This window comes from Setaria viridis, chromosome 9 (genome assembly GCF_005286985.2).
Source record: "Setaria viridis chromosome 9, Setaria_viridis_v4.0, whole genome shotgun sequence".
Lineage (NCBI taxonomy): Eukaryota > Viridiplantae > Streptophyta > Magnoliopsida > Poales > Poaceae > Setaria > Setaria viridis.
The window spans coordinates 54,749,998-54,766,437 of NC_048271.2; the positions used below are offsets into that span (position 1 = coordinate 54,749,998).

General features: G+C 44.5%; 3 protein-coding genes across 4 annotated transcripts; 2 read left to right on the forward strand and 1 right to left on the reverse strand.

The window, feature by feature from the left end:
* The first annotated feature begins 476 nt into the window (after nucleotides 1–476).
* LOC117838354 (exosome complex exonuclease RRP44 homolog A) lies at nucleotides 477–8,032 on the forward strand. 2 transcript variants are annotated; one of them, XM_034718354.2, is made up of 24 exons: nucleotides 489–725; nucleotides 809–949; nucleotides 1,043–1,200; nucleotides 2,056–2,111; nucleotides 2,195–2,317; nucleotides 2,413–2,543; nucleotides 2,634–2,874; nucleotides 2,958–3,120; nucleotides 3,210–3,450; nucleotides 3,568–3,724; nucleotides 3,804–3,872; nucleotides 4,597–4,722; nucleotides 4,848–4,900; nucleotides 5,384–5,490; nucleotides 5,609–5,663; nucleotides 5,750–5,849; nucleotides 5,929–6,040; nucleotides 6,225–6,345; nucleotides 6,439–6,498; nucleotides 6,580–6,685; nucleotides 6,984–7,079; nucleotides 7,158–7,239; nucleotides 7,415–7,480; nucleotides 7,574–8,032. In XM_034718354.2, the coding sequence occupies exons 1-24, from the start codon at nucleotides 672–674 to the stop codon at nucleotides 7,767–7,769; spliced, it is 2,814 nt and encodes a 937-aa protein (XP_034574245.1). In that variant the 5' UTR covers nucleotides 489–671; the 3' UTR covers nucleotides 7,770–8,032. The 2 variants fall into 2 exon arrangements, 1 of the variants encoding a protein (XP_034574245.1); XR_004636610.2 differs by lacking the exons at nucleotides 7,158–7,239; nucleotides 7,415–7,480; nucleotides 7,574–8,032 and having other exon boundaries at nucleotides 477–725; nucleotides 6,439–6,503.
* Nucleotides 8,033–8,368: 336 nt separating this feature from the next.
* Nucleotides 8,369–10,544, reverse strand: LOC117835829 (protein PIN-LIKES 5-like). Its single transcript, XM_072290564.1, has 8 exons — nucleotides 10,539–10,544; nucleotides 10,360–10,419; nucleotides 10,097–10,252; nucleotides 9,937–10,016; nucleotides 9,726–9,850; nucleotides 9,517–9,638; nucleotides 9,359–9,431; nucleotides 8,369–8,607 (listed from the first exon to the last, which is right to left on the reverse strand). Exons 1-8 carry the CDS (start codon nucleotides 10,542–10,544, stop codon nucleotides 8,369–8,371), a joined length of 861 nt encoding a protein of 286 aa, XP_072146665.1.
* A 2,147-nt stretch (nucleotides 10,545–12,691) lies between these two features.
* On the forward strand, nucleotides 12,692–16,415 carry LOC117836809 (protein MLO). Its single transcript, XM_034716313.2, has 13 exons — nucleotides 12,692–13,328; nucleotides 13,468–13,525; nucleotides 13,781–14,010; nucleotides 14,109–14,225; nucleotides 14,364–14,424; nucleotides 14,510–14,595; nucleotides 14,695–14,769; nucleotides 14,866–14,954; nucleotides 15,036–15,085; nucleotides 15,181–15,221; nucleotides 15,348–15,557; nucleotides 15,667–15,795; nucleotides 15,878–16,415. The coding sequence occupies exons 1-13, from the start codon at nucleotides 13,206–13,208 to the stop codon at nucleotides 16,268–16,270; spliced, it is 1,662 nt and encodes a 553-aa protein (XP_034572204.1). The 5' UTR covers nucleotides 12,692–13,205; the 3' UTR covers nucleotides 16,271–16,415.
* The last annotated feature ends 25 nt before the right edge of the window (nucleotides 16,416–16,440 follow it).

The following is a 16,440-nucleotide window of genomic DNA, read 5'->3' on the forward strand; positions in this document are numbered from 1 at the left end:
GAACACAAACATACAAAATTCCATCTATTACAAGATGTCCATCGAGTAGACAAGTGCAAAGACTCTTAATTCACATTTGGCGCATGAGAAAAAAAAACGCTAACCAAAAGCCGGACCAGAGGAACTGGTCATGTAACTTGTTCATTGGTTTACCGATCGAACCAGGTTTTTTATTTATCAATTTAATAGTTATCATTTCTCATTATATTATATGCAAAATATGCAAACTAATCATGGGTTCAACATAAAATCGGTTCATGGTCTACTAGTTCACCCTAAAACCTGCTAGTTCGCACCGGTTCAATTGCATAGCTGATTTTTTTTGACCGAACCAAACTCGGAAGACTATGTTTTTTAGGATCAAACGGTGAACTGGCCATTTGTTTTTGTGTTCTATGGAAAAAACCTGCAAAATGGTAGATTGCCTATTGGGCCGCCTAGCTCGATGATGTTTCACGAGTCCAGCCTTGGGGCCTTCCGGACGGGGGACTCGGACGGGTCGGAACCAAATCTGAGGCAACCGACCCAACACGCACCCACCAAAGTACCAAACCCAATTAAACCCCGACACCCCTCGCCGCCGCCGCCTCCGCCTCCACCTCGCCGCCGGCTGGTACACGTCTCCTCCAGTCTCCTCGCCGCCGCCTCGCGGCACGCCGTCGCTTTCCACCATGCTGCAGAGCAAGTCATTCGTGAAGAAGACGAAGCAAGGCCGCATCCAAAAGGTCAGTACTCAGCAGTCAGCAACACCACCACCACGCGAGGTCGCTCCAAACCCTACCTGACGCCGTTGCCCCCCTCTCCGCAGGTCGTCAGGGAGCACTACCTCCGCGACGACATCTACTGCGGTTTCGTCCCCTGCTCCGCCTGCGACGCGGCCGCGGAGCGCAAACTCGTTGCCGACGCGGCCGCCATCCTCGTCGTCGACACCAACGTCGTGCTCCACCAGGTAGCCTGAGCGTTCCTCAGTCTCCTGCTTAACCTCTGTGTTGGGTATAGGGTTGAAGGCTCGGAGGAATGATGAGTTGAGATGTTGCGGCAGATCGATTTGCTGGAGAACCCGGCGATTGAGGATGTCGTCCTGCTGTCGGTGGTCCTGGACGAGGTGAAGAATAAGAACCTTGCGGTGTTCAACAGGATCAAGGCACTATGTACCAACAAAGCACGGAGGTTCTACGTTTTCGCCAACGAGCAGCACAGGTGGGGTTGTATTCGACCATGGTGTCATCAGTTCAAATTCGTAGGCAATTGAATATTGCTCATAAAGCTACTGGAGTAGTTATATAAATATATTCGAGTTGCTAGCATTGGATACATCTAGAAAAACTCAAGGGTTAAGCTAAGGTGACTGATGCAGTCGTGCCATCAGATACCGTGGTCACATTTTGTTAGAGTTAGTGTTGACGAATTCCTTAAATTAGGTGAAATTGATGCTCTCGTGGTCACATTTTGTTAGAACAAATTCCTTAAATTAGGTGAAATTGATGCTTTCTTTAAAAGACTTTGTTCAAATGATGTTTGCTTCAAGCCACATGCTCCTTTTACGCGCAGCATGAGTATTGAACCCCATTTTTCACAGTTTCAGCATGATTGTATTGATGAAATGTCTTTATGCAGGCACCATGACTGCATAATTACTTGTTAAGTTTCCTGGGAATAATTACATTGCTATCTGTAAATACAGCTTTCATAATGCAAAATTGTCACTGTGTGTCTCAGTCTGTTACAAGTGTAGGCTCTTCCTTACATTGCCTCTTTCGAAGGGAAATAGAAGTGGATGAAGTGCACGATATACTTCTCTTTCTACAGAACTAGGTCAATCACAGTGATGTATGTTGGCAGTAAAAAACAGCAACGATTGATTGATATTCTCAATATTTTTTAGGATCTAATTGCCTATCAATTTGACAATTTTGAAATCTAAATGCACGCATTTCAGCTTCTATTTGTGTAACCATGTAAATCTTGTAACCTGCTTATATCAAAACTTGCATCATGGTGTCAACCTTCTCTTTCCCCTGCCATTATGAGTTTCTCATTTACTCAAAAAAACAGGGATACTTATGTCAAAGACATGGTTGGGGAAAGTTCTAATGATCGTAATGACAGAGGTATAGTTTTGTTAACCTGGTTATGTCTATCATATATAGGACAGTAGTGTGTATTTTCAGATACTGATTGTTTTCCAATTCAGCAATTCGTGTTGCTGCTCATTGGTACCAAAGCCATCTTGGTGAGAGTGTGAAGGTTCTGCTGATTACAAATGACAGGGATAACAAAAGGAAAGCTATTGAAGAAGGCCTTAATGCTGAGACAGGTGGATTGCACACTACAACTAATTTATAGATTTTTTAAGTACTGAAGAAATGATTTTATGTAGCCGCAGCCTCAATTATATATTTCTTGTTCCAGTTGAGTCATATGTAAGATCGCTTGCGCAGCCTGGTTTGCTTGATTTGGTGGTTGTTCCAACTAGCGGGGATGTTACCATGGAAGATGTAGAAGATCATAGACCATCCAAGAGGAAAGTAATCTACAGTGAGGTATGCTAACTACACAGTAGTTTTGTTGATCACATATATGTTGTAGAGTGACATGTACCCCTCTGTTTGCTTTGCTTGGTATTATTGCAGCATAAACCAATGTCAGAAATTACATCTGGTCTGCGCTGTGGAATCTACCATCAAGGAAAGCTTCGAGTTAATCGTTACAATCCATTTGAAGCTTACGTGGGAAGTGAGAGCATTGGCGATGAGATTGTTATCCGTGGCCGCTCAAATATGAACAGGGCCTTTGATGGTGATATAGTTGCTGTTGAGCTCTTGCCACAAGATCAATGGCATGAGTCAAAGTCATTTATAGCAGACGATGACGGTATTTTTTCTGTGCTGAAAGAACAAGATGAAGCACATCTCATTTTATTTTTTTTATTTGGTGAATCTTGCTATCTTTTTCAGAAGAAGAAGAAGAAGAAGAAGATGTCCATCTGGTTCCTAATAGTGCTGATGATGCTCCTCGGAATGCCAGTTCCACACAATCATCAGTTGGATCATCAGCTCCTTCTGTCTCTAGTCGTCCAGTTGGACGTGTTGTTGGTATAATCAAGCGAAATTGGAATTCGTAAGTTTCTAAAAGTTCTGATGAGATTTCTAATTTTGATATATATGCCCGATCTTGAGATAGCATGATAAGGTCCTGGTGTTCTGCAGGTACTGTGGATCCTTGCAGCCAATGCCCATGCCTGCTGGTAGTGGAGGCGTTGCTCATGCTTTATTTGTTTCAAAAGATAGAAGAATTCCTAAAATCCGAATTCAAACAAGGCAGCTTGAAAATCTCGTGAACAAAAGAATTGTTGTTGCGGTTGATTCATGGGGTGTTTTGTCTCGATATCCATCAGGTCACTACGTACGAACCATTGGAGATATTGGTGACAAAGAAACTGAAACAGAGGCAAGGATACTTAAATTTACAGTTGCATCAAGTGCAGTTGCAACTATCTTAAAAAAGTTGCGTGCAAGAGCATATTCTTGATGGTTACATGCTAAGCGATGTTTATGCATGAAGCAGGTTGTCTTAATAGAGAATGATATCAACACGAGGCCTTTCTCTACACAAGTCCTTGCTTGTTTGCCACCATTACCATGGACATTATCACAAGAAGATTTGGCTAATCCTAATAGACAAGACTTGCGCCACGTGAGAGTCTTTAGTGTGGACCCACCAGGTAATTTATTCAGGATACCTGCAGTCTATTGCTATTTTATGTAGCTGGGTCAAGCCCTTACGCTTCAACTCCTGTATAGGTTGTCGAGATATTGATGATGCACTGCATTGCACCCTACTTCCAAATGGGAATTTTGAAGTTGGAGTCCGTATCCTTTATCAATTTCTGCAGTAAATTCTTCTATCTAGTTCAAATGTAGGAGCAAGTTTATCATGTGTTTTCTTCCTTGGTGATCCTTGAGTTAGTCTATTTAACTTTCTTTTAGTTGATGGTGGTTTTATTTTTGCAAATTGTGACTAGGCCCTTTAGCATCTACCATTCTACTTGGCTCTGCATGTATCACATAGAATTGACTCTTAGTATTAAATGGAATTGGTTGATAAGCAAAGAATGCAGTGTTATTGCCCTAAACATGCAGCATATGCTGCATGAGGTTGTGTCATATTGGAAAAGAAGTGTTATGTAGGAGGTTTTAACTTAATTCATTATGGTCTCTGCTTGTTGTAAATTCAATCTAGAATTTAGGAATCCTTTTTCTTGATAACTTTTATCTTCTACGTGTTAGATTCAATCCTTTTGCTTCATCTGATTGGGCACTACCTGTTTTAAATTGGACTGCCCATCTTCCATGACATATAGAATCCATAATGACATAAAAATGAATTAAATTTACATATTGAAAGTGGTTTCAAACAGGCTATAGCACAATATGTGATCATCTATGTTGCACCTGTGGTGCTTGAATTTGTTATCTGGACCAATTTACTTCTGGCCTCGGGTCACAATATCTTTGTATCAATAGGCAACTTGTCATGTTCATTTACTCTGTGCTACTGATACACGTAATGCATTTCTTGACATGGGCTGACCAGATATCGCTGATGTTACTAATTTTGTTCACCCTGGTACCCCTCTTGATGAGGAAGCTGCGCAAAGGGGCACATCTGTTTATCTTGTTGGGCAGCGGATTGATATGCTTCCAAAGCCCCTGACTGAAGGTGTGGGATTCTCCTTATTGCATACTGAATTAACTAAACATGAAATATTGCTATTTAAATTGAAGAAAAAATGTCAATTTGTAGTACCTGAATTGGCTAATGTATTCTTTTATTTCGATTTCCAGATGTTTGCTCACTACGTGCTGATGTTGAAAGGCTGGCATTCTCTGTCATTTGGGTAAGTCTAGTTTATGACATTTTGTTTTTTTGATTCCGACTTATTACATGTGCATTGCATATGATATTTCAGTCGGTGTTACCTTTTCTGTTTTCTTTTATCTATAACATGTTTATTATATATGGAGCATATGTCCACAATGCCCTCTTCTGAGCCCTATGAACTCAGGTTGTCAATAATATCTTAGAGACCACTGAATGATTTTGCAAACACCTTTCATGTTTTCCCCGAATGCTTCACATTTCACTTATTGCAAATTTGTGTGCCTTACGTTGATTTGGGCCAACTTTGGTGCCTTTACCTTGGTTTTATGATACAATATTACTTGTTCTGCTTGCTGCCCCATCCTGAGCCATGATGTATAAGTAGAATCACCTTCCCTCATAGTATCATTCTGCTATATGAGGAGGTCCTCTGGCATTTAAAGAACTGTACTGATACTTACATATTGTTGAATTGGTATTTGAAACATTATGTTAACAGAAAATGACTCCTGATGCTGATATCATATCCACGAGATATACAAAGAGTGTTATCAAATCTTGTGCTGCAATGTCTTATGTGGAAGCCCAGGCAAGAATGGATGACAGGTGCCTTCTACATTGCAACTTCTCAGAACATTACTATACATGAAAATTCAAACTCTAAGTTGGTCTAATAAGTCAAGCATCAGTGAACTTGATTGCTTTCCTTTAATATATTTTTCAGCCGTTTAGTTGATCCACTAACTGTAGACTTGCGGAACTTAAATTCATTGGCAAAGGTCAGCTATTGTATTTAGTCTTATCATACTTTATTGGGTGTATGTCTGTTACCATCTAGTAAATTTATGTTTTGTTGCTTATGTAGATCATGCGACAGCGACGTTGTGACAGAGGGGCTCTGACTCTTGCTTCTGCAGAAGTAAAATTTGAGATCGATAGTGAAACTCATGACCCTCTTGACATAGGTACGAAGCTCTGTAAAGCTTATTGGTGTTATATTTCAGAATTTGCACCCATAAAGTACTTAGTTACATCGAATTGTAGGAATTTATCAAATCCGCGAGGCAAATCAAATGATTGAAGAGTTTATGTTGGCTGCAAATATTTCTGTTGCTGAGAAGATTTTGAAGCACTTCCCCCTATGTTCTTTACTAAGGTACACATTCTTTCAATTTTTGATCTTGTCACTCCAGATCAGGTTAAGATTATGCACATCCAAAGATACATGCAACTTGTTGGAAAAGCCCTTGGAAATATCCACCAGTTTTGGAACAATAACTTTACTAGTTTTACTTCCTGACCTTTTCTAATCCTGCAAATTTTCTTTCTGTTGGTAACAGGCGTCATCCTAGCCCAACAAAGGAGATGCTTGAGCCATTACTCCGTACTGCCTCTTCTATTGGCCTAAATCTGGACGTGTCATCCTCAAAGGCATTAGCTGAATCACTTGACAATGCAAAGGTGAGACTGAGCTGTATTATTTTACTCTCTGGATGCTTCATTCTAGATGATAATAAACTCTATGTTAACCCTTTATTACTGCATGACATGCAGAGCAATGACCCATACTTCAATAAGCTTATTAGAATTTTGGCAACTAGATGCATGACACAGGTAAGGTAACTGAACTGAAGTCCCTATTCTAATTTACTGATCCCAAACAATCCATTTAACTTCCCCTGTTGCAACACACAGGCCGTTTATTTTTGCAGTGGAGATTTGACCTTTTCTGAGTATTACCATTATGGGCTTGCAGCTTCTCTTTACACTCATTTCACTTCTCCTATTCGCAGATATGCAGGTTTGTTTTCCATCCTTAGATGCACTGATGCATGAAAATAACATTAGATTTGATAGGTAGCGATGGTCTAGCACACCTTTACATGAAATCTGTAGTATACAGCCTATGGTACTTGACAACATAGTTTTTTTAGTGAAATACAATAGGGGAAACCCCTGTTGTGGTTTATTATATATGGATAAAAAATAAACTGAGGTTAAAAAATAACATAGTACTTGATAACATAGTTGATCATGCAAATTTTGTCTGTAGCCTATAGAAGTGTCGCAAGACAGTAAATTTATACCTTTTGTTGCAGATGTTGTTGTTCATAGGTTGCTAGCTGCAGCTCTAGAAATTGCAAAGCTCCCACCAATCTTTCAGGATGGTCCACAACTTACAGGCATCGCTGACAGTAAGAAATCAAATTCAATAGTTGTGCATTTATTTTTACGAAGTTTGCTGTTTGGTGCTGATATTGCTATCATGCCAGACTTGAATTACAGACATCGAAATGCCCAGATGGCAAGCAGAGCATCAGTTGAACTCCACACCCTCATATATTTCAGGACAAGGTACATAATCTTGATTGTAAATTAGATAAGTCTGTGGTAGGTTAGAAGTAGATAATATGTGAAATTGCGATGAAGATAGGGGTGGGAAATAATGGCTTCAAGTCTGTTCAAGCCTTTGAGGACTGTGTACATAATTGTTTTCTGAGTTTTGACTGCTGAACTCTTTACCGTGCAGGCCAACTGATACTGAAGCTAGGATAGTAAAGGTCAAGGCAAATGGTTTCATAGTTTTCGTCCCAAAGTATGCTTCTCTCACTCTCTCTAATTACTCCAACCTTCACCGTAGTTGAACTCAATGTTATGCATTTGTTGTTTTGCACCTTTTCTTTATCAGGTTTGGCATAGAAGGGCCCATCCACCTTACTCCTAAAGGAGACAAGGGTGGCGACTGGGTAGTTGATGAGGTGCACCAGAGGGTAACCAAGCCTGGAACAAACATCAGTTATGCTGTCCTGCAAACTGTTAGGATTCATATGGAAGTAGTTGAGCCTCAGCCTCACCGCCCAAAGCTGCAACTCACCCTCATTTGAAAATGTACAGCTGAACTGTAACATTAGTGTTCTCAGCCTTACACCTCTTTGTTCTCCAGCCCATTCTTTAATTCAACATTGGTGATTTACGATTTGTAATACTAGCCTCATGGTCAGGGTTTTGTACTATCAAATTGGAATATGGATAGTTTTTCTCTGTACATGGGAATTTGGTTTCTGAACGGTACTCGCAGCTGAGAATTATACAGTGCTACACTCTGTTAATGTGAAAGAGCTAATGTGAAAGAGCTGTTGTATGTTCATGTGGAAGAATTGTTTGGTAGCACTGCATTCATTTACATGGAAAGCAAACATTTATTTTGCATGGCCAAATCTTGCTGATGTTTACCATGGCGCTGATACATTTCGTGCCCCTCATTTGTGTCTGTCATCGTATCCATCATGCTGGATTCAGTACTGGAGGTTCACAGTACGAGCGACATGAACACCGTCGACCAAAGGGTAAGAGCAAGGGCGGCAACCAGGTGCGTCCACAAGAAGATGATAGAGCACTCCTCTTCCCCCACATCAAACAGCTGAGCTATTGTGCCTGCGTTGGAGAAAGAAATGGGTTGTTCACCTGAGAGGCGCATCTGCGCTCAAGATACTGGGGCATTTCTAATACAGACAACAGGAGCGGAATTTGCATTACCAATGCTCATGGCTGGAGGAACTGTGGACTGCAGCAGGAGCACATAGCGGTACAGGGGAGATCTTGGTAGGACCCCAAGCTTGGTGGCTACGGTGACGATGCCGATGCCGCAAGCAGGGAGGATGATGTAGCGTATGACAATGATGGATATCACCATAATAGGTTCGATCATCGTCTTGCCTATCCCTGATAGCCCAGCATTGCAAATGTAAACTTAGAAGGCATGGGTATATCACATGTGGTTATGGGCTTATGGCAGCGAGCAGTACCTTTCGTTAGATTTCATTGAGGATCAGCACAGTGCATGGAATTGTTGCGTCTCTGTGGAGAAGTTTCAATGACATCCAATTGAGCACATGATTTTTGTTTTAAAATCAGCAGGTGTTCATCAAGAACATCTGTAAACTAAGTGATGCTGATGGTTGAACTTACCCTAGTAATTTGGTTGAATCTTGGATTACCCGAAGAGGAGAACCTTCTTCCGTAACAAGTGACTTCATATTGTCCTGCACCGACAATGAATCCCACGAGCTACCAAAATTATGTTACACAATGCAATGATACCAGTTAGTTTTGAATTCTAATGTTCAGTTTCTGTAGTAGCGTGATAGTGAAAGCAGTCATACCGCTGCTATACTTGGCGGTGACCACAGTTCTTTCAGTATTCCTACCAACAGATCATTCGCTCTTCTCAAGAAGCTAGCTCTAACATTATTTGGAGACAATGGAGAACTAATCTGCCAACCAAATTCAGAGAATAATTAGAGTTTGTACATCACTTGTTTACATTAGGGAAATGAAACAATGCACCTACCGAGTTGCTTCCAACATCGTCGGAACAATTTTCAGAAGTCAGGGGGGAGAAAAGCCATATAATCACCAGTTGCATCTTGTCCGAAATGTTCTTTGCTCGTGTCAGTCTGAGCGTGATTCTTACATTTTGCCTTGTACATTTTAGCAGATCTCTTCATGACACTGTAGCTGTGCGTCCATATGTAGAAATTTCCGAGCTGCGTGAAGAACAGCTGACATTCTGAATCCAAACTAACCGTTCCTGGTCTTGGACGGGAAGTGACGAAGAGATCATGACCTTACCGCCATTGATAACGAGACATAGGAGAGACCAAGCAAGTTGCAGGTATTGGCGTCCCCAAAGGGACTACCCTCCTCATTGCAAATTGCTGGAACAATCATTAACGGAATAGTGCCCCAGTTACCTGAAATTGAGCAGGCAAAGAACATAAAAACTGAGAAGGAAAATTCTAGGAACCTTTTCGTTTCTCTGTGATCACTATACATCTTGCCTGACGAGCAACAAGCAATGACGAGCCCCTGAAGATGTTCTCCAGGTCTGAAGGCTTTGACAGACACCCATCCTAGAACTGCTCCAATCAGAAATATGATGCCCATGTTCACTGGCATGAACCACCTTAACCCATCAAGTTCAGCAACGACCAATCAAACCCCAAACTATCATCGAACTACTGCGTAAAGGTAGTGGAAGTGGATTCTAACCAGGAGATGATGTCCTTGAGAGTGACAGTGCTCGCCAAGCTAGAGAAGACGAGCGATGGACCGAAGACGATATAAACAATCTGCAGACAAACGCAACGAGAAGAACATTCAGTTTCAGCGTATCATCCAACTAAGGTACGGTGTGCTCATTTGGCGTTACCTTATTGATGTTCCTTCGAGCATCAGATGTGAGAACGTTAAAACGATGGGATGCGAGAAGAGCTCCGAGCAATCCTACGAGGAGGACCTGCAGAACTGGCAGCCATGCCACGATGAGCAGAGACCAGAACCTCATCTTGGCAGCCTCAGATTTTGCCTGACAGAAACATGCAGCAAACATTCAGAACCCCCTTTTCCATAATCCCCTGAAAGAAACGCAGTATGACACTGAAAAAATTGGCAACAATCAAAGAGGAAATTTACCTGCCAGTGCTTGTGTCCTCCCAATGATTTTTGCAGGAAGAAATGAAATGAGACGAGGATCTGAATGCATGCAACTCCAGGATCAGGAGAGAGAACTGGAAGAAGACAAAATCTGGAGTTGCTGCGCAGCCGCTTAGTAGTGGCTATGGGCACAGAAGAAACGGCGGGCGTTGCTCAACAGCCATGACGCGTGAGGTCGCACGTGTCAGCCCCACAAAATGCATCGTGCTTCCATGCGATCAACTTTGGTTGGGTTCAAAAAAGAATATAAATAAATAAAAAAAGTAAATTCAAGGAAGAGTTCCTTTTTCAGGAGCCCTTAGGGGGTCGTGGAATGCTTTTCTTCTCCTCTCGTTCCATATGGAATACAATGAGTTAAAATAAAAAGGAATAGGGGAATATTTGACTGTTTGCTCAAAAAAGAGATGAAATCCATCCTATTGAAAAAGAAATAATCCGAAATAGAAAGAACTTTTTTAAAATTAAACTCTTTATTAATATTTTTTCCAAAATTTCTCCGAAAACCCAATTTTATTTTTCAATGGGGTTAGATGATGCCAAATCAAATCAAATTTTTTTCCAAAAAACTAAAAAGGAAATGAATTAGTTAATTCACTAAAAAAGAAAAGGGGACTAGCACTTGATTTCGTTGCCCAAGCAAATCCCATTCAATCATTTACTTATGGAATGAGTTCGTTGGAAAGTTCAATCGATCTTTTTTTTCATATAAAGTTTGCCTTTTGTGAAGGATCCGTGCCTACTCTACCTTCTTATCTAAGACTTCGATATACAAAATATATACTACTGTGAAGCATAGATTGCTGGCAATAAAGAATTTTCTTAGTATTTAGGTATTTAGATTTAAAATATCATAGGGGGCTGTTAAGAACTTTCAAAATTTAAAATAAGGATTAGGGAGTAAAGAATCATCAACAAGGGTGTTCTAGTGCGTCGTAGATTCTTATCTAAGACTTGTATCATTTGATGATACCATGTGAATTGGTAGAAACATGTGAAGTGCATGGCTAACCCAATAACGAAAGTTTCATAAGGGACTGGTGCATGCTACCATGAGACAAAAGATCATCTTTCTGAAGAAAGAGATTCGATTCGGGCTCCATGCTTTCGTAAGTCAAATTTTGTATTGTTCCTTTTTTATGGGCCCTCCGTGCTTTGCCCACACTTCCCCTACAAGCCCACGAGGGCCTTTTAACTTTTAACATCAGCCCGTGTATCCCAGCCCATGAGCCCAGTTACGTACAAAAGGAACCCGTGCCGACTGACTTCGCCATCGCAGCAAGCGTCCAGTCCCTAGCTCGCCATTACGACTTACGAGCGAGGATAGCTCTCCCTCTCCCCATCACACGAATCAGCACGCCACGTACAGTACAGGATTCAATTCAGAGACGAGATAAGCTCAGAGTGACACGGAGAGCGATACGCCATCGCAGCAGGCGTCCAGTCCCTAGCTCGCCATTTGACTTGCCAAATATCTCGGGTGCATTCAACTCCTCGGACGCACGGAATCAGTCCACTAGCCCTCCTGTCCACTGCTGCTTCAGAAACAGTCGCGCGCGTGCACGTCGACCAGAGACAGAGATTGTCGCCATAGCTAGCTGTGATCCGATGCTGCCACATTGACTCGCTCGCCCCCGATCGATCCGCCGTTGTACAAGTGCAGGCTCGCCGTCGTACTCGCTCACGACGTACTCATGAATGCGCGCATGGAATCGGTCGGAAGCTCGCCGGCGGCGCGGTTCTGGCGGTTTCGCACACACTCGCACGCGTCGGCGACGACCGGATCCGAGGAAACTCCGTCGTCTCCGGCGAAGGAGATCGCAATTCACATCGCATTAATTGCTAGCCATCGGTTAGTTTTGGGTGGTGGTGACTGTTTCTGTTTCGTTCCCTTCGCTGATGATCTCGCGCCGATCCGTCCGTTCGTTCGTTCGTTCTACCAGAACGCAGGTAGAGGTAGCTTCCTTATCTTATCTCCAACAGTCTGCTAGCTGCACAGCGCTGAGCCTATAGTCAACGGCGGCGATGTGAGACGTCGTAACGAAGCTGACCACCCGAAAATGTTGTTTAGTTACCGTTGGGCGTTGGGTCCGGGTTCTTGTCCTGCTACTGCTATTTTTGTCAGCTGCGTGGTAGTACGTGCTACGCTTTCTTCGGGAGACGTGGATTTGTCTATCACATGAACAACGCCGTCTGTCGGCTGTTGCCATCGCCTCACCCTCCTCTCCGCTAACAACACAATTCGCCCTTTTACCCCGTCTACGTTGGCGTCCTGGTGGCCCTTGCTATTCTCACGCCAATCTTTTCTTTTTGTCTCGCTAGCTGCTGGTCGCCGCAACAAGAAAGCGCGCAAGCAAGGGGGAGGGGGGCGGCCGGCCGGCCGAGCACTCGATAATAAAGCTCGCGTGCTCGGCCAGGCCTGGCCACAGCCGAGCCAACCACCCGCTTAGCGTCACCCCGCTACAAAACACCGCTTCCTGCGGTGCCCCCGAGCCAAAATCGCGGGACCGAAGCCAATCACACCATCACCCGGGCTCGCAATCGCATCGCATCCCCCCTCCGCTCTGGCTGGCCGGCCGGCCACGCGCTTTGACGAGGCCGCCGCCAGGTAGCGGCGCGGCGCTGATAAAAACGCCGCGACCTGGTGCCTGCAGCTCCCACTCTTTCGGTTGCTCCGCTCTCTCGCCACGAGGCTTGCGTTGCGTATACAACCGCGAGTCCGCGACGAGGACGAGGCGGGCGCGCGGGCCCGGCGTCCCCCAGCTCGGCTCGAGCTGCTCGAGCTCGGTGGTTGGTCTGCTCAGGGAACTAGCTAGCGAGAAGAGAAGATGGCGGGGGCCCCGGGCGATAGGGAGCTGCCGGAGACGCCGACGTGGGCGGTGGCCCTCGTGTGCGCCGTCATCGTGCTCCTCTCCGTCGCCATGGAGCACGGCCTCCACAAGCTCGGACACGTACGTGCCCCTTGCCTGCTGATCGATCATTCGTTTCGTTTGGGTTTGGCGCGTGTGCGTGCTAAGAACAAGCAGCAGCTGAGCTGAGCTTTGATTTCTGTGCGTCTGTTTGCTGAGAATTGCTCCCATCTGCATGCAGTGGTTCCACACGCGGCAGAAGAAGGCTATGCGGGAGGCGCTCGAGAAGATCAAAGCAGGTCGCCTACTCCATCAACACCTTTTTGTTGCACATCATTTGAGCTTTAATAATCTTTAACAAAAGAATTCGTTATATTCTACCTTTTCCAAATCTGACTTGGAAGCAGTGCCTGCGCATAAACAAAGACTTTACAAGTTCTCACGATAAAATTCAGTTTAATCAAAGCACGCAATCTTAGTTTAGTTCGTGCTGGAATCTTTGATAAGCTCTTGCTGATTCTTTTTTTTCTTTCTCTTTGCTCGGTCGCCTGCAGAGCTGATGCTGATGGGGTTCATCTCCCTGCTCCTCGCCGTGGGGCAAACGCCCATCTCCAAGATATGCATCCCTACCAAGGCAGGCAGCGTCATGCTACCGTGCAAACCCAAGGACGACGGCGAAAGCGGCGGTGACCGCCGCCGGAGGCTCCTGTGGTACCCTGGAGAAGAGGTCAACCATCGTAGGTTCTTGGCCGGCGCGGTTGGGGAAGACTACTGCAAGGAAAAAGTGAGGCCAACGTTGCAAAGCAAGACGCTGCCCGGTGCAATGACCATGGAAGTCATGAAATCAATAACGTTTCTTCTTCTGCTGCTTGTTACCCGCAGGGCAAGGTGTCCCTGATCTCCACGACCGGCGTCCACCAGCTGCATATTTTCATCTTTGTGCTAGCGGTGTTCCATGTCGTTTACAGCGTAGCTACCATGGCTTTAGCGCGTCTGAAAGTAAGCCAATCATTGATAGGTCATAGGATGATGTTAATTGCTACTAGTTCAGTGTGCCCATTTCTTTCAGGAAAAGAAAAGGGGAAGCCGATTACTGATATGACATTAATGACATCCTTTTCATGTTCTCTCGTGTAGATGAGGAGATGGAAGAGATGGGAATCAGAGACCAGCTCACTGGAGTACCAGTTCGCAAACGGTAAGAACCATCTCTGTGTTGATGCATCTTCCTCCTGAGGCATGCAAGAGCAGAGTGAAGCTTACACGTGATGAGGTTCTTGCAGATCCTTCAAGATTCCGATTCACAAACCAGACATCGTTCGTGAAGCGGCACCTGGGCGTCTCCAGCACACCTGGAGTCAGATGGATGGTGAGTCTGATCACGCATCTGGGCTCTGGATCGTTAGTTCTTGCAGTCTGTTTTAGCGTTTCAAACTAACCTACGTTATCTGAATATTCTATGTGCCAGGTGGCATTCTTCAGGCAGTTCTTTGCTTCGGTGACCAAGGTGGATTACCTGACCATGCGCCAAGGCTTCATTAATGTACTGAACTTCTCCCCCATTGCAACTTGTTTTTTTAGAAAAATTCTCCCAATTGCTAGAGTTGACCACGTTATTTATTTTATTCGTCCTACGCAGGCTCATCTGTCGCCCAATGCTAAGTTCGATTTCCAAAAGTACATCAAGCGGTCGTTGGAGGACGACTTCAAAGTCGTCGTTGGCATCAGGTTCGTCTCTTTCTAAGCTAACTCTGCCTAGTTTTTTCAGCTACCAGCATGCACCTTGACACATTTGGCTGGGTTTTGCAGCCTCCCGCTGTGGTTTGTCGCCATCTTCATACTCTTCATGGATGTCCAAGGTACAGTACTTCTCACTCCTAGCTGCTCAACCACAGGCTCTGGGTTTGTCTTGTAATCACCATCGTTTTGCTAAAACATTTGCTCCTATGCGCAGGATTCGGCACGCTTATTTGGATCTCTTTCGTCCCACTCGTTGTAAGTGTGTCTTCCTCTCTGTTTTTTCTTTTTAGTAAAAAAAAAAAACCCTTCCTCTCTCTCGACATCAACGAAGAGCCAATTGGAATTGTTATTGAATACAAACGAACATGCCGTTGTTTTCAGATCCTCTTGTTAGTTGGAACCAAACTAGAGATTGTCATCATGGAGATGGCCAAGGAGATACAGGACAAGGCGACCGTGATCAAGGGGGCGCCTATTGTGGAGCCAAGCGACAGGTTCTTCTGGTTCAACCGGCCTAAATGGGTCCTGTTCCTCATACACCTGACGCTCTTCCAGAATGCATTCCAGATGGCACATTTCATCTGGACACTGGTAGGTGACTTCCGTTTGGCCTAGGTCCTCTAGGTCACCAGTGTTTCTTCATCCATTAATCGTAGAATGGCCTTGCAAAGGCTAACTTCTTTGGCCGTTGCTCGCGCAGCTCACCCCAGGCTTGAAAACTTGCTACCACGAAAATTTGGGACTGGGCATCATGAAAGTTTCAGTGGGGTTGGGTCTCCAGGTCCTCTGCAGCTACATCACCTTCCCTCTCTACGCACTTGTCACACAGGTAAAATTTAAAAATAATCATCTGCACGATCTCCACGAACTCTTTGAAAGAATCACATCCAAATCCAACCTCGTGCGTGCAGATGGGCTCGCACATGAAAAAGACAATCTTCGAGGAGCAGACGGCGAAGGCGGTGATGAAATGGCGCAAGGCGGCCAAGGACAAGGTGAAGCAACGGGAGGCTGGGTTCGAGGGGTTGATGAGCACCGACACGACGCCGAGCCATAGCAGGCCGACGTCGCCGGGCGGGGGCAGCTCGCCGGTGCACCTGCTCCAAAAGTACAGGGGAAGGTCGGAGGATCCCGAGAGCGCCCCGACCTCGCCGGGGAGGGGGCAGGAGCTCGGGGACATGTACCCGGTGACCGACCAGCACCGGATGCACAGGCTAGACCCTGAGAGGAGGCGGGCGGCCTCGTCCACCGCCGTGGACATCGATATCGCCGATGCTGATTTTTCGTTCAGCATCCAGCGGTGACTGAACGAATTTTGTGTAGCATGTTTTTTTTGTCTTTTCTTTTGTATAGCAATTAGCAAAGCATAGGAGGAAATATTAACACGTTAGGGAAGGTTTGTTTATTAAAAAATAATATACATGTAATAAAGTGAGTAACTTCGTGCAACAGATCCCCTCTGAAGAAACATGCA

What these genes read in the sequence shown, in the direction of transcription:
- LOC117838354 (XM_034718354.2), top strand. Translation starts at nt 672, where the DNA reads ATGCTGCAGAGCAAGTCATTCGTGAAGAAGACGAAGCAAGGCCGCATC. An exon ending in TCATGACCCTCTTGACATAG is followed by an intron (nt 5,850 to 5,928) that starts GTACGAAGCTCT and finishes ATCGAATTGTAG; the next exon opens with GAATTTATCAAATCCGCGAG. An exon ending in CAACTAGATGCATGACACAG is followed by an intron (nt 6,499 to 6,579) that starts GTAAGGTAACTG and finishes TGCAACACACAG; the next exon opens with GCCGTTTATTTTTGCAGTGG.
- LOC117835829 (XM_072290564.1), bottom strand. An exon ending in CTCAAGGACATCATCTCCTG is followed by an intron (nt 9,851 to 9,936) that starts GTTAGAATCCAC and finishes TGATGGGTTAAG; the next exon opens with GTGGTTCATGCCAGTGAACA. An exon ending in CATTGCTTGTTGCTCGTCAG is followed by an intron (nt 9,639 to 9,725) that starts GCAAGATGTATA and finishes GCTCAATTTCAG; the next exon opens with GTAACTGGGGCACTATTCCG.
- LOC117836809 (XM_034716313.2), top strand. Translation starts at nt 13,206, where the DNA reads ATGGCGGGGGCCCCGGGCGATAGGGAGCTGCCGGAGACGCCGACGTGG. An exon ending in TGGCTTTAGCGCGTCTGAAA is followed by an intron (nt 14,226 to 14,363) that starts GTAAGCCAATCA and finishes TCTCTCGTGTAG; the next exon opens with ATGAGGAGATGGAAGAGATG. An exon ending in CACATTTCATCTGGACACTG is followed by an intron (nt 15,558 to 15,666) that starts GTAGGTGACTTC and finishes TTGCTCGCGCAG; the next exon opens with CTCACCCCAGGCTTGAAAAC.